The sequence below is a fragment of the Etheostoma cragini genome, chromosome 9, assembly GCF_013103735.1.
Source record: "Etheostoma cragini isolate CJK2018 chromosome 9, CSU_Ecrag_1.0, whole genome shotgun sequence".
Lineage (NCBI taxonomy): Eukaryota > Metazoa > Chordata > Actinopteri > Perciformes > Percidae > Etheostoma > Etheostoma cragini.
Genome location: NC_048415.1, coordinates 18,902,176 through 18,928,382, shown reverse-complemented (window position 1 = coordinate 18,928,382; position 26,207 = coordinate 18,902,176). Strand labels below are relative to the sequence as shown.

The 26,207-nt window shown below is 40.8% G+C and overlaps 3 protein-coding genes across 7 annotated transcripts in view; all 3 read left to right on the top strand.

The window, feature by feature from the left end:
* The first annotated feature begins 579 nt into the window (after positions 1-579).
* Positions 580-9,039, top strand: plin3 (perilipin 3). 3 transcript variants are annotated; one of them, XM_034882425.1, is made up of 8 exons: positions 580-824; positions 3,284-3,373; positions 3,585-3,780; positions 4,117-4,199; positions 4,668-4,899; positions 6,941-7,281; positions 7,692-7,910; positions 8,319-9,039. In XM_034882425.1, exons 2-8 carry the CDS (start codon positions 3,305-3,307, stop codon positions 8,457-8,459), a joined length of 1,281 nt encoding a protein of 426 aa, XP_034738316.1. In that variant the 5' UTR covers positions 580-824; positions 3,284-3,304; the 3' UTR covers positions 8,460-9,039. The 3 variants fall into 3 exon arrangements, with proteins under 3 accessions (XP_034738316.1, XP_034738315.1, XP_034738314.1); XM_034882424.1 differs by lacking the exon at positions 580-824 and adding an exon at positions 2,860-3,179 and having other exon boundaries at positions 7,695-7,910; XM_034882423.1 differs by lacking the exon at positions 580-824 and adding an exon at positions 2,864-3,179.
* Positions 9,040-9,127: 88 nt separating this feature from the next.
* On the top strand, positions 9,128-13,381 carry zgc:77486 (uncharacterized protein LOC405808 homolog). 2 transcript variants are annotated; one of them, XM_034882429.1, is made up of 6 exons: positions 9,128-9,280; positions 10,378-10,577; positions 10,944-11,055; positions 11,674-11,801; positions 12,169-12,276; positions 13,221-13,381. In XM_034882429.1, the coding sequence occupies exons 2-6, from the start codon at positions 10,418-10,420 to the stop codon at positions 13,367-13,369; spliced, it is 657 nt and encodes a 218-aa protein (XP_034738320.1). In that variant the 5' UTR covers positions 9,128-9,280; positions 10,378-10,417; the 3' UTR covers positions 13,370-13,381. The 2 variants fall into 2 exon arrangements, with proteins under 2 accessions (XP_034738320.1, XP_034738321.1); XM_034882430.1 differs by lacking the exon at positions 9,128-9,280 and adding an exon at positions 9,543-9,678.
* A 6,852-nt stretch (positions 13,382-20,233) lies between these two features.
* The window catches only part of abhd17ab (abhydrolase domain containing 17A, depalmitoylase b), an 8,410-nt gene continuing 2,436 nt past the window's right edge, over positions 20,234-26,207 (top strand). The window contains exons 1-4 of one of the 2 annotated variants that reach the window (XM_034882427.1): positions 20,234-20,696; positions 21,680-22,050; positions 23,792-23,986; positions 24,749-24,928. In XM_034882427.1, the coding sequence (XP_034738318.1) occupies positions 21,686-22,050; positions 23,792-23,986; positions 24,749-24,928 (740 nt within the window). In that variant the 5' untranslated portion in view covers positions 20,234-20,696; positions 21,680-21,685. Of the gene's footprint in view, positions 21,044-21,679; positions 22,051-23,791; positions 23,987-24,748; positions 24,929-26,207 lie in introns of both variants that reach the window. The other variant, XM_034882426.1, reaches the window with a different exon arrangement.

The following is a 26,207-nucleotide window of genomic DNA, read 5'->3' as shown; positions in this document are numbered from 1 at the left end:
AACAATAACCAAATGCCTCATAACACAGTTTATAAATGAGTAATAGTTTCACAAAAGATTCTTAAGTCGAGGTCCACTTACTAGATTTCTTCTGGAGCTTTCTTGTAGCATCTCGTTGCATCTTATGGCCTTCGTGAGAGGATGGGGTCGGAGCGTGAAGAGAAAGAATTTATTAATACTTCATTAATAAACATGGTAATGTGTATGCATGAGCGTGCACAATGTGCACGTGCTTAGTACTGGGATAGGTGCAATTCAACTATTCAATTTTGCAATTTTTCATTTGAATAATGTGTTATTTTTGGTGTTTTTTTTACCTTGTATCGTTTCTGTATTTGCAGCGTTTTTCTGTTGCATGTGTTGTTAGGATTTCTCTATTTTGAGCCCGTTTCTCCTGTTAGTGTTGCGCGTTTGGCACGGGTCGGCCACCGTACCAATCAGCAAAGCAAGTTCCTACGTACTTCAGCTAAGCGAGTAACATTACAGCAATAAAAACATAAAACCAAGTTTGTTAATTGTGTATGGATTTTTTTATGTGAATTTATTTACATTTATTTTTAACCACAAGTGACCTCTTATAATACATCCATGGATTTGACAGCTGTGGGCTGTGGCCAGGCCCGTGGCCTCTAACTTGCACTTCCGTGCTTTGATTTAATTGGTTAAAAGTTTATAAGACAATCCCTCACTCCGCCTTTCTGCCCCTACTGTGCTTCAGCTCAACAGTCGAGAGAAAAAGGCCGTGTTGTGGGCTGGACCGCTTCGTTGACCAACATTATACTGCAAGTCACGGCAGGACAGAGGAGCAACAGGTTGCCAGTGAGGTCAGTGGCTGATTTGACAGCTGTTTTGTTTTCAAACCAATCCTTAACTTTTCAAATACGTATTGCTGAGCTAACTGGTAGCTACGTTGATTAGCTAGCTAACTTAATCTAACGTTTTCCTTGGAGGGCTGGTAAACCACTAGATATAACTTACTTACTTTGCTCGTTAACGTCGAGGAACGCTTCTGTCCAAAAGTCATGATAAACAAGGAGGGTCCGATTAAAAGAGGGTTGTTGTTGTTGTTGGCTGAAGTAACGTTTACAACAAGTCATAGTTTAACACTTAGGGTAAAGTTCATCAACCAGTAGCTGACTAGAAGAAATCCCAGCTGCTGTGTAGCATACAGCGCGCCTTTTGAGAAGACACCGTGTTGTGTTCAAAAGCAGCTAAAAGAGGTTGGAAATCTTCCACTCAGCAGAACTGACCATTAATCATGTAAGAAGACTGCTGCGGTTCTTTAGAATCTGGGAATCAATGCCAACACAGCGGTATGTTTAAGGTGTCTGTGCTTCTTATAAATATTGTGCTAAGACAGTGACCACTTATAATGAAGCAATGTCAGCACATAGTTGTTTGTTTCCCCCATCAAATTGTTTCATTTGAGGGATTTTTAATGGCCTGATAAAAATGAATTGTCCAATTTTTCATAAGAACACTGTCATTAATGTAAGTTTAATTGTATGTATGTCATCTTGTCACCCCTAACCTCCATGTTGGACTCTGACTAAATGCTTTTCCGCCCAGTCAAACTGATCTGGGATCTGATCTCATGGTCTGGGTCTACACGATTTTACATAAAGCTGAAATATACATTCCACCTTTAAGAACCTAGCTATTCCCTTGTTTGATTAATTTACTCTTTACTGTTTGTGTTAAGCATGACACATTAGCACGTGTTTCTTTCTTATCTCAGTCGGTCAGGTCAGGGTGTATGTATTGTCTCCTGGATCGAGGATACCTGTAGGTCTCTTTAACCCACTTACTAGTAGTTATCTCTCTTTTGTGTCAGCTCCAACACTGTCCCCTATGGCATGTGTCTCAATAGTTGGAGATGTACCAGCTTGTCCATTAATATCAAAGGTCACATTATGTTTCAGCTCCAAAGGGAGTGTAGCAGCTTTCTCTTCTCTGAAAGGGGATGATATGGCTCAACATTGTGAGGATGTGACAAACAGTCTTATAACGCAATAGGAGGCCAGATAGCCTTTTTATAAGTGCTTTGCTGGAACCAGTTGTTAGTGAGATGATTATTTCCGACCGTCTCAAACAGCTTCGTTTTTGTTTCATAACAGCCTTCCTCACATATACTGAATAAAAAATTATCTCGGGTTCATCGCACACTTGATAGCAGAGAGCAATGTGGCAGACTTTGCTTTGTAATAAAGCCAGTGTTGCCATCAACTGCCTCTTTTAGAAAAAAACATGTTGCTTAACCAAGTTGTTGCAATAAACTGCAATTTGCAGTCACAGAGTGTGGAAGACCACAGGTCATGAAATCACCAGAGAGCGTTTTATTCACCCTGACATCTAAAAATGATTTGTAAAATGAATAAAGTAGTTCTATGCAAAGGTCATTCATGGATAGAGTTGCATATCTTCGGTGTAGTTTTCTAGTTAGTGTAGTCAGGCAGATGTGTAGCATAATCTACCTGAGCATTTACTGCATGTCGACAACAGGTTACAGCTGGTCAGCCGCACTGCTGTTTCCCCAGCAGTATGATCACATAGACCATGTCCGTCTTTGATTCATCTGCCCTATACATCAGATCAATCATGGTTAATAGCCAGTGTTCCAATAAATACAGGTGGAGTCCACTTATGTCTCCCTGTGCCATCTGGTAGAACACACAAACAGATGCTGTCCCACATGTTGGGAGCAGTGCAGCTATTATCCCTTATTGCTTTCCTCACTTGCATCTCTTCATGTCTTTTTTTATTATTATTGATTCATCTGCCATGTATTTTTCTAATTAATGGGTTGATCTATCCTTTAGACGGTTTGGTCTATCATAAATTAGTCTTTCTATAAGGAAACTCTAAATTTTGCAGAGTCTCGGATGTTAAGACTTCATTATTTTTAAGATGCAATATAGTTTTTAAAATGCAAAAACATAGCTGTGGGAAGCAAACAAGAAAAACTATATATGTATGTTAACTTTCAACTCTGATATAGTGTGTTGACTTGGCTGCGCCGTTTTTATTTTTTGAAGTGCGGTTTCATCCTGATTGCATCATAGTGTTGACAAATGAATTTAAGATGGGTGAGTTGCGTTCCTGCCTATATTCTTAAACTGTCTGGCAGGACAGTGATTCCATTTCCACATTCACGAGACATTTCTTCTCTGCAAGATAAAGTCTATCAGCCACTTCAACAAAGAATATCAGAAATGTATTTCATCATGCATACCAAGCAATGTGAGGTGAATCTCTGTGTCTGACACACTATATTCCATGTCAGAGATTGAACCTAGCAATCATAATGGCAGACAGCGGGAAGACTAATGAGGCTGGAGCTGCGGCAGCACAACCTGCTAATGGAGACCAGCAGGTGAGGAGCACTGGGACCCAAAAGAACACATAATACCAAACCGAGGCATATTATCAACTCATTTGATGCTTGATAAGCCACTGTGGGGAACCAATCATTATCCCTTAAACTCTGGGTTGAAAAGAGTTTAACTTTACACAGGCACTATTGTATTTCACAATTTCTTTTCAATGACACTAATGTTTTTTTTAATTTATTTTTTTAATCCTAGAATGTTGTTTCCCGTTTGAGCAATTTGCCTCTGGTCAGTTCAGCTTGCGAGGTGGTTTCCAGCGCCTACAGTAGCACCAAAGACAGTGTGCCCTTGCTGAAGGGAGTGATGGATGCAGCAGAGAGTGGGGTCCGAACCCTGGGAGCAGCTGCCACAACGGGGTCCAAGCCTCTTTTGGACATTATAGAACCACAGCGTGAGTTCTTCCTCTCTGTGCAGAAGATGATGTCATATATTTGCAATAGTGGCGTACTATAAAAGAATATTGCACATTGCAGGTGTGAAACTGATGTCCATTTGTTACCTCTGGGCTAGAAGAAACCAAGAATTAAAATGGGTTTCTACTTCTAACAACCTAATTTCCAAATCTTTTAATCCCTTTCAATTCTTGTAAACCTGAAACAAAACCCTTTTTGTCCCTTGGTTTTACTTCCCGCTGATCAAGTTAGCAGAGGATTCTTTAGATTTTTAAGAACATTTCATCTCATTCCTCTTAAATTCTTAGTGAATTTCTGTTATGTACTTTTTTCAGTTGCTACGGTAAATGAGTATGCCTTGAAAGGACTGGGCAAGATGGAAGAGAAGCTGCCGATTCTTCACCAACCAGCGGACGAGGTCTGACAGAAACAATGCAGTCCAGAAATACAATCTTACTGTGCATTTATTAATGATCTCTTTATAACACTAGGTTGTTGTACAAAGTAACAGCCCTTATTATAACACGTGTAATAACACATTCATGTATAAAGAAACTTAAAACATCGATCTGTCATTAACTAGCCATCAATAAGTCCACAAGGTGAATTACACTCCAGATATCCATAGCAACAGTGCTTATACTTACACAATATGTGAATACTTACTGTTACCCCTTGGGGGAAAATAAATAACACGCTGAAAAAAAGGTAATTTGACCACAGTCTCATTAAATACACTCAGATGTCGTCACTTTACTCTGTTAACTGCTCCTTGTAGGTTAAATTGTCTCAAATGTCATATAAGAGCCACGTAGCTCTGTCCTTTGCATAATAGCACCACCATTTCTCTCCAAGCATGACGCACAATCTGCTTTTTCTTCCTCAGGTGGTGTCGGACACAGTTGGTATGGTGTACCAGTCGGTGGCAGGGGCCAAAGACGCTGTGGTGGGGGCTGTGATGGGCGGTGTCGGGCTGACCTGGGCAGCGGTCAGTGGAGGTATCTCCACCGCCATGGGCACCAGGATGGGCCAGATGGTCAGCAGTGGGATGGGCCTGGCCCTGAGCCAATCCGAGGTCTGGGTTGACCAGAACCTACCGCTCACTGAGAGGGAGCTGGGTCAGTAGCTATCCTCGTTGATGTGTAAAGCATAGTCAGTCCAAAAAGTAGCTACTGCCAGTAGGAACCAGGGGAGGTGATAAACCCATATGTGGCTGCTGAGGTATAGACAGGTTTGTTACGACAGTGGGATCAAATGAAGCTGAAACAAGGCTGCAGTTGGAATTAATTAATTGTGGAAGAGAGGCCAGGTTATCAAGTAGTTTTTTTGTTTTTTATCACAGATTATTGTTAATAGACAAAACAAATACATTTTTTTCATAGAGATGTTTCACCCCAGTAAATAATGCTGAAAAACTCTAATAGTAACAAAGCACTTCTAAATATGATTTAGTTGGTTCTCTGTTAGTCAGTGGGAATTATTTCAACCGTATGTTTTTGTTTCGGATTCGGAGCACAGAATGTATCTTTTAATATATTTAATAGGGGTGTGCAAAAAAATCAATGTGTATTTAAGCTGATTTAAGTCCCAGTAGCTTACAGACATCACACACCACAGACATCAAAACAGGATGTTAAAATAAATGGCAAAAAAATCCACATTAATAATATATATAAATACATACACATACATACATGGGAAAAGTAACTACATTTAAATATTGTGAATCGCTTTTTTAATCGAGAATCGATTTTGAATCAAATCAATATTGAATCAAATCGTGAGCCTGAAAATCAGATTGAATTCAATGTTGACATTTTCTGAATTACACCCCTAGTATTTAAAAGAAAAAAATAGTATAACGATTACTTTCATTCCTTAATTTGCCATTCGAGATGTGCTATACCACCTTAATCAGATTTTTTGGCCTTTTTTGTGCTTTTTACATTTGCACTTGCAACCAAAATATAAATAGGAAAGAATAGTATTTAGTTCTACACTGGCATGAAAAGGACATGGCAGTAGTGTTACATCTACTTTCAGTTCATCATTACTAATGCTACAGTTGTGCATCAAAGAGGAACATTTTAAAGTTTTAAGCACAAGGATTAGCCTAACAAAAACCTACTGCCATTTAATGAAAATTAATGGATTCCATAATTAATGTGTGAGTGATGGCATTTGCTCTATTTGCCATTTACTATGAGAGTCAGTAGCCAACACTGTGTCCTCGCTTCACTGATCTACGTATATATCGGACAGCAAATTTGATGAGACCATCCAAATCAATTATTATCATAAATTCCACACAAGGTAATACGGCGGGATAGGGGTGGCAGGGAAAAAACTGTTACATTCTACCACAGTGAATGGATCTGAACACATGAATGATCAGTGCTATTCATAGAGAGGGAGGCATTCCAGTGAACTTCCCCTCTGTTAACTTGGCCTGTAAAGCACCTACAATTTCCAACACTCACAGCTTTGACACCTGCTACTGTGATGTCATGTTATCATGACAACCTGCCGTACGCCAATATAGCAGTGGCCATCCTAGTCATGGATATGAAAAAGATGCAGTTGCAACTGTTATGGGCAGCAAAGTGCCCATAATATCAGCACTTGGGGGGATTTTGGATTTGTTCAGTGGTTACCGTGGCTGTTAACAGAGGCACAGGGAGGAGACGGTGTTACTCTGCATGTCACTTAGCTTCCACAGACCGATGACCGTTGGGAGTACGGTGCCTCTCAAGTCTTTTTTGTCTCTCTTGAGCAGATGTGCTTTAACCCTGTCGGAGTCAAGAAGTCCAACTCTTAATAGATGCACCAGCTAGCACAATAGGAGGAAGCCGGTTGTGCCTCTATTACTAATAACAATAATAACCCATACCATAAAGAATGTACGTATACTGAGTTTCTCCAGTGTGTGTCGTGACACAGGAGTTAAAACTAAAAGACAAAAGGAGAGATTGATGATGGCTGCTATATTGTTTTTTGGATTGTCCTTTTTCAAGTGTTGACAAAATTGTATATTTTTAAAATACAGTATTATAATCCCAACTATGTGCTCGAACTTAAATATTTAATGCCATTTTTCAATTTCTACAACATAAAACACCTCTTTTGAATCCATATGAGATTAATAATATTCTCTCTCAGCTGCTGTGGCTGAACCTGTCACCAGTGAGGTGACTACACCGTCGGCAAGCCCCAGCTACTTTGTCCGCCTGGGGAAACTCTCTGCAAAAATACAGGAGCGAGCCCGGCAGCAGTCCCTGGTCCGTGCCCGGCACGCCAGGGATGCCACCTATGCTACAGTGGCTCAGATTACCAGCACTCTGGACCTGCTGGAGAGCGCCCGTACCAGTATGGGTACCGCCAGTAACCAGATAGGAGGAGCCTCCGAGCAGCTGCTGCAGCGCTGGACCGAGTGGAAGCAGAAGCATGCCGGAGCTGGACAGACTGAGTCAGAGCCACATGGGACCAGAGATGAGGCGGAGGTCAGGCCTACAGCAGTTTGGAATTGACTTAATTATGTTTGCATTTGACAGCATTTACAATGTATTTACTGCACATATGCAGCATGTATACACCAAAGTGACTTGCAATACCACTTAAACAAATTAAAGACATCTTAGAGTGTGACAGGGATAACAACAAAACAAGAGTCCTGAAATTAGCAATAAAGCTGAGTTGTAATTTAGAGACTATCATTTTATTGCAATGCTCCCACAAATGTATGTAGAATAGGAAGGATACATTGTGTCATCAGGATTGGAATGGGGAAATCACCTTGGCCAATGGAAAGTAAGGGAAGGGAATTGGGAGGAATTGAAATGTTAACAGCTATATTTTATTTTTAAATATGCTAATGTTTATCATTTGTCTCAATTTTCATTTTTGTTCACAGCAGCTGGAATGGCGAGTCCTCTCCATGGTGCATGGTCTGAGTGATCAGCTGAGGTCAGCATGCTCCAACGTGGTGTCAAGCGCTCAGGGTCTGCCAGGTGCAGTCCAGGAGCAGCTTACCAGCGCAAGGCGATCAGCTGAAGAACTGCACTCCTCTCTAGGGAACACCAGCACTATCACACCCCTCCTTCTGGAGCGCAGCCGTCACCACCTGATCCAAGTACTAATTGCACCACTTTGTCTTTGTTTTGCTGCATCAGCGTAGCTTAATTATAATTTTTTTTCAATGCCATCACTTACCACATGTTGTCCTTCCATTGCATTTTATATTGGTGCTTGAATAATACCCACAGAGTCTTATTGAACTGGATTTAAACAAGAAATTCCTGCATACTTTTCATAAACAAACATCCATTCTCAGGGGTGTCTGCTCATTCAGATGCATTTATGAAACTAGGACAGTCAAGCTAATACAAGCTAAATACAAGCTATGTTGTATTTAGCAATGCACTACACATATAAAACCCCAGTATTTCCTCCCCACAATAAGCTTAGCATATTTTTAAGTTTGTTTCGATTATGTTAAGTAATCTTGTTGATAGTGATACTCTTTTGTTATTCTTCCCAGGTTCAAAAGTCTCTCGATGGTGTAATGGAATATCTTCTACACAACACACCGCTCAACTGGCTGGTGGGACCTTTTAGTCCTCAGGTCACTGAGAAGGTGGAGGGAGATGTGGCGAGGGAGCAGAGCGGGCCACACAACTAGAGAAGACTTTCTCCAGGAGTCAATCAGTGTGGGGACAGAAGACCGGTGTTTACTGTAGATGGACCATTTTAAAAAGAAACATGTCTTTCTGCTTGCTTAATGACAGAGGCCTTAAATTCATTTAGTCATGTTTTTTTTCATGATGATACACTACATTTTTATTAGTTAATGACACTACATTTGTGATATAGAAGTTAATGGAATTTAATCAGGAGTGAAAGCTCCGACCTGTGGCCGTAGAGAATTTAGATACGTGTGCACTTTTTTTTTATTTATCCAAAAAGATGTAAGCATTTGTTGAAGATGAATCTATAAATGTGCACATACTGCTGTTTCAGAGACTTTTCTTAATGCCTAAAAAAGTGATTCAAAGCATTCCTATCAGCACAAGATCATTTTAAGGTCATAAAGGCCCTTTGTGAAAATAAAACCGATATGCAAATTTAATGACATGTTGAGTTCATAGTGTGTTTATAGTGTATTCATTTGTTTGTTTTTTAGATTTGCAGTATTAATTTCAGTGTTTTGGGTCTGAACCTTGACTGGTTTATGGAAGCAGCTAATAAACTGTCAATAAAAAGGACAGCACAGTGTTGAGGTCTCGTTTCAATTATTTGTGAGTGTTTTTGGTGGGGTGCTGGACTTTGCTATGTTGGCCTGGCTGACTGAAGGCTGAATCGATGCTGAGCATGACGTCATGGTCGTTGTTTCGAATGTCGGGAGGTAGCGCTGGGTAGGAGGCCGCGAGCTCTGCTGGGGACACAATTTATACAAATCTGAAACCCAAGGTCGTCGACAGCCCTCGGTACCTTGTATTTCAGGTATTTTCATCACCCTACACCGCAATGAGAAACTCTCGCTGTGCGGAACCGATTTTAAACCAGCTGGGACACTGTCGGCAAGCGCACTGTTTATGGGCTGGCTGATTATGCTAGCAGGTCAGCTAACGCTAGCCTGCTAACACTTGGGTTTATTCGATTTAAAACACACTATTTGTTTACTGTCTGTCGCTAAGGACGCTGTACTTTTTATTCTTTATTTGAGTTTAATCATGATGGTAAGCTACCAAGCGAGTTTTGTCCTGCCCTTTGTGTTGGTATTCGCGTCTAGCGAGGCTGTTTGCTAATGTTACAGTGTTTGCTTTGAGCCATGCAAGCATAGATAGGACGCCAATTGTTTTCTGCTGCGGACAAACTCAAACTGGGGTCAGCATTAAGTTGTTTAGCTTGACTAAGCAACGTAGCGTTAACATTTGCCCGGTCATCGCTTTGATTTTAAGGTTTCGTCAAAGTTTTCAGGGTGGTTTTGTGTATACATGTCTTCAGCTTTTGTTTCTTTTTTTGGTAACTTTGTCTTGACCAAACACATCTTGCTGTGCGGCGGAAGAAAGCAAAAACTAACGTTAGCTGAGCTAGCTTGTGCTTTCGCAGACTGTAACTTGCCTTTTTCGGTGGAACAGAGCACGTCTCTTTGTACCTTTTGTTTTCATTGATCCGCACAATGCCATAGCGTGCTACTTTCCCAACTCCTGGCGCATTGCCCTACAGTGTTTCAGGAGGAGCATTACATTATTATTGTTTTCCCATTAACGTCTGAGATTATTTTTTGTCTTTCATATTAATTTAGAAACCTTTACTAAATTCTCAGTTAAGTGTGTGATAAGTCTTTAAAGACTTTTTGGTGTTGGGCATAATTTTGATTTGAAGGTATGAAGGTAAGGTTTTTTAAACCTTAATTACAGCGGTAACGAATAGGTCATAACCCCTTAACTCCCCACGTTACTCATTTTTTCTTCAACTCCACTCTCGTGCTCAATGCCAGTCTCCAAACTCTTTTAGCTCAAAAAAAGTATCAATAACTATGTAATCAAACAGGGACTGCTAATCATTTTGACTAACTTCTGCAACCCCATTTTCAGGAATATCCTCTCCCATCCCCCTTGCCCCCTCTGTCAGAGCATGGCTCAGGAGACCAATCAGACGCAGGTGCCAATGCTTTGCACTATGGGATGTGGTTTCTATGGTAATCCCCGAACCAACGGCATGTGCTCGGTCTGCTACAAGGAACACCTCCAGAGACAACAGGGAGGGGGGCGATCCAGCCCGCCAGGAGAGAAAGGTAGGAAGATGGGAGAGACATGACCTATACAACTCAAGGAGGTGTGTTAGATTTGGGTCTCCTAGGTGGGAAAGACAGGAACTTGAAACAAGTGGTCAGTCAAAAACTGGACAGTCATTGGAGGCACTTGGAATTTGCTAAAAGGGGTTGGAGAACAGAGGTAGCGGTCGCTGCCTACACTGTGGCATCAGCAAAGCAAGAGAGTGACATCTCCCATCTGTTGTTTCACATGAACTCAAAACACATCTGATCATGTTAGTCAAACACGGGCAATGAATGGCTTTTACTAAGATACTTGGAAACAATTGGAAAGTTGTCCAGGGTTCTGTGTTGTTGGTGCTATCAGACTGTTGTGTCCCCACCCAGCTGCTACATCACCGGCAGGATCGGCGGGTTCAGCTGGTGTGACTGTGGAGGGTACAAGCTCAGAGCCCAGTACAGAGGTGGCAGGAACCCCACCTGAGGAACAAACAAGCAGGTACGTTGACTGACAGATGGAAGGAGTCCTCAAACTATAAATAACAGTAAATTGGGGTGGTATTTTTGATCTCATACATCAAGTCAAATTATAGACAAGATATCATGTGTTCACTGTGAAGTCTTTTTTTATTATTATTATATTATTTTTTAGAAGCTCATCAGAAAAGTTAAGTAATACAGGAAAATGATTGGAAAACCTTGCCCTCTTTACATGGTGTTTGTCATTCTCCTGGACATTTGGTTATATTTGTTAAAATGCTTGTTTAATTTACTAAATAATGAGTAGACGAGTTCCTCACAAGCGCATTGTGTGATGTGTGGTCATCCCTTCAATTAACACAAGCACAACAGCTTGCCTCTGCAGAAATCAGAGATGGTAAGCTACTAGCCTTTTATGTATGTTCATATATTTACTATTCAATGTAAAATCATTTGGGATTATCTTACAATTCTCTGGCCACCCAAACCATTTTAACTTCACCTGATGACTGAACTTTCTGGTAAGAGTTCTTTGCCAGTCAATACAAAACGTTTAGTCCGTTGTAATGCAATTAGAGAAGAATGTAATCAACCGATTGTCCGAAATCTCTTTATGTGTTTGTTGTTGTGCTGTCAGTCCCAGCTCTCCCAGCCCAGTGACCCAACAGATGACCGCTATGAGCATCTCCCAGGATTCGGGAGCTGTAGACTCTGATCGAGCGGAGGCTGAGGAGGGAGAAGAGGAGGGTACTAGCAGCAGCTCAGGTGAACATCACAGAAATCAGGGGCACCTGTGTTGGCATCCGGCAGCAACTGTGGGGAGGGTTTAGGGTTTTAGGGTCCTGGTTTAGTTGCCTGAATTTGCTTCCAAAAGAGAAATGAGTAATAAACAATGCGATTGCTAAAATTTAGACTGACTCGTAGCGGTAACCCTTTATATATATATATATACATACATACATACATACATACATACATACATACATACATACATACATACATACATACATACATATTAATTTTATTATTTAAAAAAAACAACCTATATTAATAATCGTCTGTTTGAACAAGTAATGGACCAATTGTTTTGTGACCATTGTGCGTCTTTGGTGTGTTTTCCCCCCCTCACCAGAGCCAGTAGGGGAAGCAGCACAGGCTTTGTCTGATAATGACCAAACTCCAGATAAAAACAAGAAAAAGAACCGCTGCTTTTCTTGCCGGAAGAAAGTAGGCCTCACTGGTAAGGATGAGAAGAATTTTGCACACATTCATACTGAGAAGACATGGTTTAAATGTTCATGAGTCATGAACCTTGTCAGTAAGCTGTCAATGAGTTGACACCGTTTGTGAACTCAGTTCCTTGAAATTCTATAAGACAATGTGCTTTTTTTGGGGGAGGGGGGCTTAATCAAGAGTCTGGCTACTGAGAAAGAAGAGTCCTCTTACTTGTGATTTTGATGCTGCTGATTAAAAGCTTCCTGCCTTTCAGTGTCTGACAAACACAAACACAATAGATAAGTTGGGGAGTTTTTGACTCCAGCATGGTAATTTAATCATGTGGCTTCTACCTAAACTGCATCTCTAAAGTTGAGTAAAAAGCCTCTAATTCCCTCTCCATGTCAATGTTAGTGTATTGTTTTTTTCTCCACAACCCAACACTTGGTACAGAGAGCAACATACTGCAGGTTAGTGGTGCATTTCACAGTTCAAGGCATTTCACAGCGTACTGCCGGCCTCCACCGTTTTGTCCAAATGTATTTCCTCAATGGTCTTCAGTCGCCATTTTGCTGTTGAGTAGTGAATTTGTATTCCATGCGTGATCCCTGAACAAAAATAATTTAAAAATGTGCCTCATAATAGTATTACCCTCAGGGTAAAGTCAAATTCTGAGCTAAGTTGCTGACCTTTAATTAAGTCCTGTTTTACTCTGTTTAAGGGGCATTGTGTACACTATTTAAAATATTATCCAATGGTCCCAGTATAAAAGCAGTTAAAGATCAAATATACTCTGGTGTTGATCAACTGGTCTGACCCTTTCAACCCGTAGAGGTCAGCGCAGCAATACTTCATATTCCTGGTCCTGCTTAGAAGAATTTGTTTTCAAACCCTTTAACTGTGGGGAGCAGGGATGTCTGTAATAAAGCTTACATGTTGAATGGCCATGTTTGCTTCTCTTTGTTGAAGGTTTTGACTGTCGCTGCGGGAACCTGTTCTGTGCCATTCACCGTTATTCTGACAAACACGACTGTCCCTATGATTACCGGAGTGCAGCTGCTGCCCGTATACGCAAGGAGAACCCCATCGTGGTGGCTGAGAAAATTCAGAAGTTGTGAGGACGGAGTGCAGCAACAAGGAAAAAGTCTCTGACTTTGTGAATTTGAACAATGGCAACTTGGATGAAAACACCTGATATCATGGCTTCATTTGTTCATGGTAGACTAAGACGGGCGGGGCGGGGTGGTGAGCAGCCAATGTCCAGACGCTTCCCTTACTAGCATCTCCCTCTCTCTCTCCACTAGTGAATGCGGCTGAACGTGTGTGTGTGTGTGTGTACGTGTGTGTGTGTACGTGTGTGTGTACGTGTACGTTCACATTATGCTGCGTGTGTGTACGTGCACATTATGCTGCGTGTGTGTGTGTACGTGTACGTTCACATTATGCTGCGTGTGTGTATGTGCACATTATGCTGCGTGTGTGTACGTGCACATTATGCTTGAGGGTCAGGGAGAGAGCCATTGGGGCCTGGTTGAGAGTGTGGCTGTGGGAAGGGAAGACATTTGATTTTACCTCTTTTTGTTTGGGGGATCGTGTGGTTATTTTTATTTTTTTTAAATATATATATATACAATCCCTGTAAGGCCGTTGAAATGAGACAGGTAGGCTTTTGAGGAATGTGTCGCTGCCTAGTTAATGACACAGGGGTTAATTAAGAAGGTCTAACAAGTTTTAAAAAGAAAGAAAAAATAATAACCTGACTTGGAGATTTCATGTATCAGCAAGACCTTTTTTAAGGGCTTTTGGCATATAATTCTTTTGTTTTTCTCCCCGACTGAAAATGATGTCAACTTCTTGTCAAATTGGCAGATTGTTTTTCCCCTTCCCACCTTCTCTTACCCTTTCTCTATTGGTCACCATATGTTGAACTCCCAAGTCTCAGCATTTTCCAGAAACGTTTCTCTTTGATATATTGACTTATCATACTGATATTGGGTGCATGAACAATTATTGGACGGGAAACGTAGGGGAGGGCAAGGGTAGGGGAAACTGAGAACCTTGACTTAACCGAGTGATTGAATTCTGTTTTGTTATCTTTTTTTTCTGTTTTAATGAGCGTATGACATCAGAAGATCTATATTAATATATTGTAGTTAGCTTGAATTGTGTGATTGCATTCTATTTATTTTTTATCGTTTGGTTGGTCTGTGCTGGAGGATTGGCAGCATGTGTCAGCAAATCATTAAGGTTTGCACTTAACCTTCTCGATTATATTTAAGTAATTCCATCTTGATTATATAACCATTGAATAAAAGATACACAAGCTCTGACATGATAGAGTAGAGTCCAGTTAAGCCATCGTTACAGTTATAATCGTGCAGTGGAATGGCCGTAGTTTTGGATTTCGGAAACAAAGCACAACAAAGTGTGTCAACTGCAGAGCACAAAATAGTGCGCCACACCAACTCAGTTTTGTTCAGCATCTGGGTCATTTGCAGTTTATATTCGATCAGTATAGCAGGCTTTCTGAACAAATTGCCTGATTGATGAGACGTTCTGTTTTAGTAAGGCGGTGTGTTCTCCTTTTAATGCCCTTTCTGTTCTACGGAGTCAGAGTGAAGCTCCCCGTTTCTCCAACCACCAGCAGACCACTGACACATGCTGAATGAAAACTGACCTGGGTTGCAGTGACTCTACACATTGACACACCTTCTGCTCTGCTGAAGTAAGGGTTGTCACAATGCTCCAGACTTGCGTGCTGGGCTTTTTACAATGTGCTCCAATACAGACGAGTCCTTGCTACGGAGATCGCCTCTAGCTAGCTTCTTCTAGGAAGATCAAGTATACCTGCATGTGTGCAGTCAAACAAATGAGTTACTATTTGGTAACCGGCTGCACAGTTTGAAGTGAAGCTGGAATGTTCAAAAAAGCCACACGGCAGTAGCACAATGCATGGCTAGAATCAAGTTAACAGGACTCTACTTTTTTTACTTTTCTTCCAAATGTAAATACCATATGGCTCCTTTTCATATAGTATAATCTTAATGTAGTTTTTTTGCCAAGTAATAAAGGTGGGGGACTTAGGTGGAGAATAGTACTATGTGTATAAAAGTGCTTTTCATAATCATCCCAAAAAATGAATGTGCCACAGATGGCACTTTCCCCCCCCATCTTTTTAGTTACAAGTTAGTTACCACATCATCTGCCCATGTAATGTCCGAAGTATGTTTAATAGTCTCTCTCTACCATGAGTATCTCCTACACGCCCTGTGGCTTCTATTCTACGATACTAGTCAGATTGTTAATTGCGGAATTACACAGAATCCCAGTCCATGCTTTTATCCTGTTACTGAAGTCTATTCATAGCTTAGCGCAAGTTAAAAAGGCCTCTTCTGAGGAGCAGAGGGGCATTTGAGGTTTCATCTTTTGATTATCAAAAGCTTTCCTTGTAAATGTTGCTTAATCTCGATCGTATATTTATGAAAGAGCTGTAGAAAAGTTGCAAGGAATTTGTGAAGTGTGTATTTTTAAAATAAGCCAATGCAGAATGTATTGGACATGAATGACTTTTTCCTTGTACACACAGAATATCATGTTGGACCTGGTTGTGTTTAGTTCTGGCTCCTTTTATCGGAAAATTGGCCTTCGTCATAAATTCCTCTTCTGATGTGGGTGATGGACGTGTAAATAGCTTTGTGACCAGGCGTGCCAACACCGAGAGTATTTACCCAGGATGAGTTGGGCATCTCAAGCCCCTGACTGTGATTTAATTACAACTGGTGGAAACTTGAAATTCAGGAGGAGTTTAAATATTGTCGTATTCAAGTGGTTGGAGCAGCTGTATCTTATGTATTCAGAGTATTCAAGCTTGCCTGCTGAGTTGACCATTACAAAACATTTTTCACCTACAAAATGCTTTGTTTTCTTTTACAGATTGAAAGTCCTTTCAGAGTAAAAGCCCTTAACTGGGGATGATTGTTAGAAACGGAAAACATTTGTTTTCTATTGACTGCTCATATCAAACCCCCTACCCCTTTTTTCATAATAAACATGGGCAGTTTGAATGTAAACCACCATAGTTCACATAATCAGCTGCAATGTCATTTATCAGACTACTTGGCCCTGATATTGACTATTTTTTTGGGTGAAAGCCCAATTTCCTTCCATGTAGTTTGGGACATTTGGATTACTTATTGTTTTGACTGTTTGTGATGAAGAACTTGGCACCAGCAATTAGGGCAACCAAACCGAAATGATCTAGATATTATCAGTACATGCACAGTTTTATTCTGTTGCTTCTGTAGAGTTGTGATGTCTTCAATCCCATATTGAGCACAACCTTTCATAAGCAATGTCTTCATCATGCAAGGGATTTGATTGATAATAATGATGAACCTGTCGGTTGTGATGAGTCTGGTTGAAAGTCCGTTTTACTGCAGAAGGAAGGACAAATGATGATGACATGATTCATTCTGTCTTTTCAAAATGAGCTTGAGGGACAGCAAATGAAATCTACAATGTTCACAGAGCTGTAGTTCTTGTTCTTTGGCACTCCAGTCCCCCAGAAACACCACCAGATATCTTTTTTTAGTTTGTTTTTCTTTAAAGATTTAGGATTGTATGATGTGTAAGAGTAAGTATAAAACAATAAATTCACAAAGTTTATTTTAAATTATACTTGTCTTTTGTATTCATTTAAATGTCAGTGTTGTAGAAAATAAATGATGTTATAAAAACAATTGATATATTTAGTGGTATGTAGTTACAAGCATGTAATACTGCAAGGTGTGCTGCAAAGCATTTGTGAAGCCACACCACACACAACCTTGAGGCGGATGGGCTACAACAGCAGAAGACCCCACCGGGTACCACTCATCTCCACTACAAATAGGAAAAAGAGGCTACAATTTGCCAGAGCTCACCAAATTTGGACAGTTGAAGACTGGAAAATTGTTACCTGGTCTGATGAGTCTCGATTTCTGTTGAGACATTCAGATGGTAGAGTCAGAATTTGGCGTAAACAGTATGAGAACATGGACCCATCATGCCTGGTTACCACTGTGCAGGCTGGTGGTGGTGATGTTATGGTGTGGGGGATGTTTTCTTGGCACACTTTAGGCCCCTTAGTGCCAATTGGGCATTCTTTAAATGTCACGGCCTACCTGAGCATTGTTTCTGACCATGTCCATCCCTTTGTGGCCACCATGAACCCATCCTCTGATGGCTACTTCCAGCAGGATAATGCACCATGTCACAAAGCGCAAATCATTTCAAATTGGTTTCTTGAACATGGCTATGAGTTCACTGCTATCTTATTAATATAGGCCAACATTTCTAAAGAATGCTTTCAGCACCTTGTTGAATCAATGCCACGTAGAATTAAGGCAGTTCTGAAGGCGAAAGGGGGTGTTCCTAATAATCCTATAGGTGAGTGTATATGGTTTTTAAGTACAAAGCAAAAACAATTCAGGCATGAATGGTACCACACAATGCATGATGTGAGAGGAATTGCCACAAAGCAATTTAACTGAACTGAAGGAAACACTTTGTCACAAGATCAGGAATACATAAGAGAATAATATGACCAATCGCAGATCTTTTACACCCAAACATGGCGATAACTTGTCTTCATACAGGACCGGCCCAAGACTGTTTGGGGCCCTAAGCAGGATTTGGTTTGGGGACCCATACATTGAATGGTGTTGTGACGGCACTTGGCACTAAACCAACTTGTGTATTGTAAATATTAGTTTAAACACTTAAGATGTGCAAATAAGCATTTAAAGACTAATGTGAGAACAATTAGTAGCGACAATATCTTTAAATAGACCGGCTCTGTTATTAACTCAATTTTTTTTTTTTTTTTGGGGTTGGCAGTAGCTCAGTCCATAGGGAGTTGGGTTGGGAACCGGAGGGTCACTGGTTCAAATCACCGTATGGACCCAAAAAGTTGGGAGCGTGGATTGGTGGCTGGAGAGATGCCAGTTCACCTCCTGGGCACTGTCAGGTGCCCTTGAGCAAGGCACCGTACCCCCCAACCGCTCAGGGCGCTGGTTCAGCTGGCAGCCCACTCACTCTGACATCTCTCCATGTATAGTGCATGTATAGGTCCTGAGCATGTGTGTGTATTTCAGGCCTGTGTGTGAGTACTAACAAAAGTGTGTACACAGAGTGTAGTGCAGTAATTTCCTTATTGGGGACTAATAAACAAATTATCTTATGTTATCTAGACTACTAGAACTGTTGGGTTCTTGTAAATTCTGGAGTGTGGTCTATCTGTATAGTGTCTTGAGATAACTCTTGTTATGAATTGATACTATAAATAAAATTGAATTGAAAATTGAATTATCTTATCTTATCTTAATTGCGGGACATTTCAAGCACTCTTGGGGGCCCTCTGGTAGCCACGGGGCCGTCAGCAGCCACTTAGTTCCCTTATGCATCGGGCCTGCTTTGTTACATACCACCATACGAGACCTGAAAGGTGATGCATGTTGTGTGCAAGTGTGGGGGGAAATAAAACCAAAATATCCAGTGATGATGACCTTTGGATACTTACCAACCAAGATTCCTATTAAGAGACACAAGTGTTTTACATCTTTTGTATACCCCTTTATTTGAGTTTCCTCTCATATCGTTAGCTGCAATAGTGTTATTCATTTATTCATAGTACAACAATTGAAGCCCATGGACACCCATGGTCCACCCACTGTCCAGGGACTTGTCTTTCTAGAAATAAACATTGCTGTTGAATTTTTCAAATTATGTAAGCACCACAAATTATACTTGACAGATATCTCAGAACCAAATAAAACCAAAGCTATGGCAGTATCTGGAAAGATGAACACACAATTATAGCAAGTGCTTTTGATAGTGTGCAGCAAACTAACGTTTTGACAAAGTCTGTCTTTGTCTTATAATCAGTGTAAGTTAACATAAAGACTCTGATGAATCTGTCCCGATCCTGCCTCAGTTTTTCCTGTCTGTTGAGACATCGGTTTGAGCTTGGAGTTGGCTGATCACCCCAGGGAAAGTTCAGTGCCCTGTAGAAAGGCATTTTCTATGGGCCAGTCCGCATCCACAGCTACTCATTCTAGGATCTTTTTGGTCTCTTCTCACACGAGAGCCCTGGATACTCAGTCCCCTTTTCCCTAAAAATCACCCTAAAACTAAAACTATCTGCATGGCTAGACATGACTAGAGGTGAAAATGGCTAATGTAATTTGGGTGGCCTGACCCTTTCACCTAAAAAAAAGGTATAATCAGATTCAGAATAATGCACCTGTGTGTGTGTGTGTGTGTGTGTGTGTGTGTGTGTGTGTGTAACAAAGTGGTTTCATAATAAACAAGCTGGAAGGCTGAAATGGGCATTTATCTATAGTAAAGGTGGTTCTTGTGCCAGCAGAGCTTCCTCCTCAAAAACCCGCTGTGTGTGTGTGTGTTTGTGTGTGTGTGCGTGTGTAACAAAGTGGTTTCATAATAAACAAGCTGGAAGGCTGAAATGGGCATTTATCTAGATTCTATTGTAAAGGTGGTTCTTGTGCCAGCAGAGCTTCCTCCTCAAAAACCCGCTGTGTGTGTGTGTGTTTGTGTGTGTGTGTGTGTGTGTGTGTGTGTGTGTGCGTGCGTGCGTGTGTGTGTGTGTGTGTGTGTGTATGTGTCATGTATTCCTGTCATGTATCATTTTATTAATGCATCTCGTTCTTTGTTAAAAACAAATACATCAATTAATTACAATGAGCTCCTACCAATTTGAATGAATCATTTGTCTAGAGTAGACAAGTCACCAATACAAAGTAAATGTGATGATTCATAAGCACTTTGGTGATAATGGATACAGTGCCATTTACCCTTTTTCCAAAAGTGCAAATGAACAATTAAGTTCAAGTATGTCATCTTTTACATCTTCTTCACAGACACTGATAACAGGTTTCCCACAATTGTCCAATGGAAACTCCTTACGTCACATCCTGTCAGCTGTCGCTTCCGGATGCGGTGAAACGGCAGCGAAGAAGGAAAACACCGCACGTAGCTAGCTACATGGATTAGTTTAAATGACAAGACGCCATCCATAAATGAGAGGAGACACCAGCACCTTCCAAAGTGGATTCATGAAGACAATTACACCCGTCGGAAACGATGTATTTACGGTGTTTTACATCAGGTGTCCGTATATAAGCGTTGTTTTTACTGAGTAGCCGTGTTTTTGTTTTCTTGCTAGCTGTTAGCTTAAGCCAGTGTAGCGTTAGCTGGTACGCGTAGACAAACGGCTTCTCCCTCCGGGAAAAAAAAGACTTGTCTTTATTCTTGATATATCACTCAATTGTACAGACGTAGACTGTGCCGTGCGTGTTTGATTGTGATTGAAAAGCGTTCAGGATTAGTTTTTGGTCACTTTGCAGGTAGACTGCTTTGGAAACGCTCGTTGCTTACTGTCAAAAACAAGTAACGCAAAGTTACAAAAGTTGTAGCCAGTTTTCCTAAAATATCCAGGGCACGTTTGGGAAACAAACCATTGTGTCTGAAGTGACTCGTCAACATCTCAACAACAAAAGGACAAAATGGATATGATCTGGACTTCAGTCCCCACACAGACAACACAGCAGATACTTCATAAATAACACTTCCCTGTCAGTCCACCACTTTTCCTCCTCCTGCTGACAGGGCACTTTACAAACAGTATCCTGTGTTTGAATTTGACTGAAGTGGAGGAAGTCTACCTTGTTTTATTTTTTGTTTCGGATCAACTTCTTTTTCAACTTTAACTTAGATTAGGCTCTTCAGCTCAACAGGTAGGTCTACTGTTGTCATATACATCTATTATATATTTGGGGTAATGTCTTGTGGGGCTCTATCCAAAAATTATTTTCATAATTGGATTATCTTTGAATTAGTAGTTCAAAGATATCTTTAAGTGATGAGTTATAATCATTATGGTTTACCAGAGCCCAAAAACTGGCTTATTTAGCTTACCCAACATTCAAAAGGTATTTTTAATTAATTGATTTGCTGATTGACTAAAAAAATAAATAAACAGCAACTGTTTGGATAAGTCCTTACTTGTAAATATAATTTTTCAGGTGGATAACAATGACTCTTACAGCCTCTCAATTATGAGGGTCTGCTGCTTTTCGTTGTCTGATGTGACAGTGAACATAATGTTTTTAGACAAACAACATAGTTACATTGAGCACTAGGAAATTGTGACACATTTTTTACTTTTCTCACATGTATTTATCTATAAATAAATGATTTAGCTATCTTTACATGTCCCAAACTAGCTGTGGTAGAAACAGTGTCAGCCTCATTGCAGCCACCCTTTGACTGAAGGCCTAATACATTACATTGTAATAGGAATCTCATTGTGTAAACACAGGGATGATGTGGATTAATCAGCACAGTGATCCTCTTGTCTTCCTCCTGTACAGTGAAGGATGAATGGCCTCTCTTTCGGCGAGCTCTGCTGCCTGTTCTGCTGCCCGCCCTGCCCCAGCCGCATCGCAGCCAAGCTCGCCTTCCTCCCCCCTGAGCCCACTTACGCCTTTCTTCCAGACCCAGAGGCTGTCCCTGCTGCACCGGGGGCAACAGGGACATCCAGCCTGCGGGCGCGGAGTGTTGCATCAGTTGCTGGAAGCGGAGGGGCCGGGCCTTTGGATGGGAGGTGGAAGCTCCACCTGACGGAGCGAGCCGAGTTTCAGTACTCGCAGAGAGAGCTGGACATGACAGAGGTGTTCCTCACACGATCCAGCAGAGGAAACCGGATCGGCTGTATGTACATTCGCTGTGTTCCTAATGCCAGGTAGGTCGTTTGTAAGGTTTCGTTTTATAGACCACAGCTTTAGTGACCTTTCATATTAATGTTTTGACAGTGTGTCACATTTCCTCAGAAGTGTTTCCACCCCTTTCTTCCTTGTCAGTCTTCTTTCACTCACATCCAGGTCTACTTCCTTAACTTGTCTCCCTGTTGATTCAGCTGACTCAAAAGATTGCCTCTTCCTGCTTTGCCATGGATCACTGCTATTTATAATAGCAGTTTCTTTAATTCTTAAAAAAAAAACCATTCTATTTTTCATTATAAATTGTGGGTACTCCAATGTTGAGTTTCACCCGCAGCCAGTATTTTTTTCTGCCTCATGATGGTGATCATAATAAAGTGTCGCGCTCAGTAACAAGATATCTGTTTTCAGAGACGTATCATTTCCAGCCATCTGGCGGTCTCTCTTGTAGGTTTGGGCACTGTATTTTTTGGCAGTGATTGGTTGTTAATTTTATGAAAAGTGATCTTATCATTTAGAAACACAAGTTTTATTATATGTGCCCTGAAATAAATTGTAAAGTACGAAACTTTCAGTTTTTCGCCCATTGTGCTGCAGTGTGCTGCTGCTGATTAATTTACTCAATCAATTAAAAAGACATGGACAGGCTTGTGTTACAGTCTGTGTGTCTTGTATTAATGTCTAGCTTGTATTACATACAAATGGATCCAAACTAGACCTGATATGGAAGAGTCATTGTTGTGCTACATTCTGAGTGAAATGACCGCAAGCAAAGCCACGGGCTGCTTGAGTTCATAAACAAAACCACTGAGGGACAGTCAGTGTGTAGAAAAAGTATCCAATTTCTCAAGAGAGCACAACAAGCATTCATGAATAAAAGGCAAGGGCTAGAATACCCAGCTTTTATAGTGGATACCCTGCTTCTTCAATTGTGCAAAATGTCTGGAAGTAAGAGTCATTGGACAAGAGTGGTAAACCAATCCTCCAGCAACTGCACTTTTAGACAAAGACATATTGGCCCGGAGTCAAAGTAACCTCGCTGTGTTTATCCTAACAACAGGTTGCTTATGTTTTGATTCAGTGTAGAGTCACCAGGTTGGACTTGTGGATGGAGAATTACAAACTTGATTGTTTGTCAATTTGATTGTGTCAGTTGTCATTTTTCTGTTCCCCCTTCATGTAGGGCTGGGCAATATATTGATATTAAATTGATATCGTGATATGAGACTTCATATCGTTTTAGATTTTGGATATTGTGATATGACATAAGTGTTGTCTTTTTCCTGGTTTTAAAGGCTGCCTTACAGTAAAGTCATGTACTTTTCTGAATTTACTAGACTGTTCTAGCTGTTCTATTATTTGCCTTTTCCCCACATAGACATTATGTCCACATTACTGATGATAATTTATCTAAAATCTTAGTGTGAAGATATTTTGTTAAAGCACCAATTGTCAAACCTAGAATATTTCTGCAATATTGATATAGCGGTATTTGATCAAGAATGTTGTGATATCTGATTTTCTCTCTATCGCCCAGTCCTACCTTCATGTGACTCTGCATCAAATGAACTCCAGTACAATTCCCCATGTCTATGCTTATGATGCGGGATTGTTTTCATTTACTAGTGCTGTTTTGCAATCAAGATATTTCTCTTGTAACAATATCATTGATACGTGTCTATGGACTGCTATATTTCCAACCATACTACTGCTCAGGGATGGTTGGCCCATCTACTAACCCGTCTTTTGTATGTGCCCTTTCAGATTCACAGTGCTCTTCTCCCACGGTAACGCAGTCGACCTGGGCCAGATGAGCAGTTTCTACATCGGCCTCGGCACCCGCATTAACTGCAACATCTTCTCCTACGACTACTCAGGCTATGGCGCCAGCACTGGCAAGCCCTCTGAGAAGAACCTCTATGCAGACATAGATGCTGCCTGGCACGCCCTGCGCACGCGGTATGTTATGACACAGGCTACCGGTAATTGGCCCATATATGTCCTTTAATGGGGGATTTATTATCCGCAGTGAGTTCTGCTGAGACAGGGTGCATGGTTAAGTTTACGAGCAAATCAAACCAAGTTGCATATATCGATAGATTCAAATATCACTGCTTTTTATTTTTTTAGGGATACCACTGTTGTATGTCTGGAGAAAAAGCAAGAAGTGGTTAAAAATGAAAGAGGGTTGAAAGAGAAAGATGTGAAGAAGGGGGTGAATCAAGGCGACAGAGGTTGTGATCAGGACAGAGCTGAGATGAAGAGAGTAGAGGGTGGACTGATGCCTTGGGAATAAAAAAAAAAGAGTGAGATGTATGGATAAAGGAAGGAAGGAAGGGAAGGCTTGTGGGGGGGATGTCTCTCTCAAGGACGCTGTGACGTGATAAAGTGTTTCATTATTGACAGCGGAGCTGCCTAAATGCAGCTGTAGCGCTAGGAAGACATGACACCACGAGCATTGACTAAGGGTTGGTTTAGGTGAGTTTACATTTGGGTGTTGCTGTTTGTTTTAAATGGACGTCTCAATACTCTATCTCCTAAGTTAAACATGCAGCAATTCATTCATTTTTCTCCATTGTATACTCATAGTAGCTACCCTAGACTAAAATCTGTGAAAAATAAAACATTTCTATATTGTGCCAATGTATATGTGTGTTACAAAGATACAACTTCCATTAGCCTGCATTATAATGCTCTCTCTGCGTCTTTGGTCTAAACCAGGTATGGCATCAGCCCAGAGAATATTATCCTGTATGGACAGAGCATTGGTACAGTACCCACTGTAGACCTGGCGTCGCGGTACGAGTGTGCTGCCGTTGTTCTTCACTCACCTCTTACGTCTGGCATGAGAGTGGCCTTTCCTGACACAAAGAAAACGTATTGCTTTGACGCGTTCCCCAAGTAAGTCTCTGCTGAGTGTTGCTATCGTTTCTCTCTCTCTTTGTACCCTTTTCTACCATTCTCCCTTCATGACCTCAGCCTTTTTAAAACGAAGCTCAAGACCCACTTTTTTAAATTAGCATTTAATTCTGACTAGGGCAATACTGTATCTTCTGTGTCCTTCTGTCTGCTCCTTTCTATGCATTTCTGGAAGGCTTTTAATGTCCTGCAGCGCTGCACCAGTACAGCACTTTTTATTGTGTCTGCATGTTTTGTATATGTTATGTATTGTTTTATGGCTTTGTTGTAAAGCACTTTGGGTACCTTTCGGCTATTGTAAAGGGCTATACAAAAAAACTTGATTGATTGATTGATCAGCCTCAATCAAATTCAAGTTTATATTAATTAGAGTTGGATTGTATGGTTATGTTGACCAATTTCATATGACATGAAATAATGCAAAGAATTAAGTCTTTATACTCCCTTCGGTCTCATAAAGGTCTTCATGGAAACATGATACACACGCAGATTACGCAGTCTATTTAGCCGCCAGTTGACGTTTCCAAATAATTACAGATCAGCCAACAGAAGAGCCTACTTTTTACTTGCACTTGTGAAAGTATTTCATATCCAAGACAAACTTCTGCGCTGAAATAACAGCTCTGTGCTTTCGGATAGCCTTTTGGTGCCAACATTTTCAGTTATAGTGTCTTTTCTTGGTTAGTGTGTAGACATCAAATTTAATTTTCATAGCTGTGAGTAGACCATCAGATTTTTGTCATATTTCAGAGAAGAACTGCGCTATTTTGCAGGAGGGATCTCACTTTCCGACTGAAATCTTTTTCATTTTGATCTAAAAGTGATCTTGAATGTGTGCAATCTTAGTTTATGATTAACTTTTAACAACAGTGTATGACTTGCAGCCTGTAACTTTCAAGTAATAAAGTCTTGTCCCACATATTTTAAACATGAATGATCTGCAGGGATCTGCAACATGCACTCAGTGCTTATTCAACTATTGTTTTGTTTTTTTAAACAGTAACATTTTGGCAACTGAATGGATTCCCATGGCGGGAAAGTACCAACGCCAAGTAATGCTATCAATAGTGAGGCTCTATCCCTTCTCTTCTTGTAGTCAGTTTAGTTTTAATGGCTGAGTCTGACGATGGTCAAAAAGCAGTCAACGCCAGCCTTAACGCCGAGTCCCAGATGGTACAAGTGGGTGAGGGAGCAGAGGTGGTAGGAGACCAGGGGAAGCCTTGGTGTGTGTGTGTGTGTGTGTGTGTGTGTGTGTGTGTGT

Excerpts from the sequence above, each read along its gene's own strand:
- plin3 (XM_034882423.1), top strand. The coding sequence starts at position 3,072 with ATGAATTTAAGATGGGTGAGTTGCGTTCCTGCCTATATTCTTAAACTG. Across the intron at positions 3,781-4,116 it reads GGACATTATAGAACCACAGC|TTGCTACGGTAAATGAGTAT; the intron begins GTGAGTTCTTCC and ends TACTTTTTTCAG. Across the intron at positions 4,900-6,940 it reads GCTCACTGAGAGGGAGCTGG|CTGCTGTGGCTGAACCTGTC; the intron begins GTCAGTAGCTAT and ends ATTCTCTCTCAG.
- zgc:77486 (XM_034882429.1), top strand. The coding sequence starts at position 10,418 with ATGGCTCAGGAGACCAATCAGACGCAGGTGCCAATGCTTTGCACTATG. Across the intron at positions 11,056-11,673 it reads CCTGAGGAACAAACAAGCAG|TCCCAGCTCTCCCAGCCCAG; the intron begins GTACGTTGACTG and ends TTGTGCTGTCAG. Across the intron at positions 12,277-13,220 it reads GAAGAAAGTAGGCCTCACTG|GTTTTGACTGTCGCTGCGGG; the intron begins GTAAGGATGAGA and ends TCTTTGTTGAAG.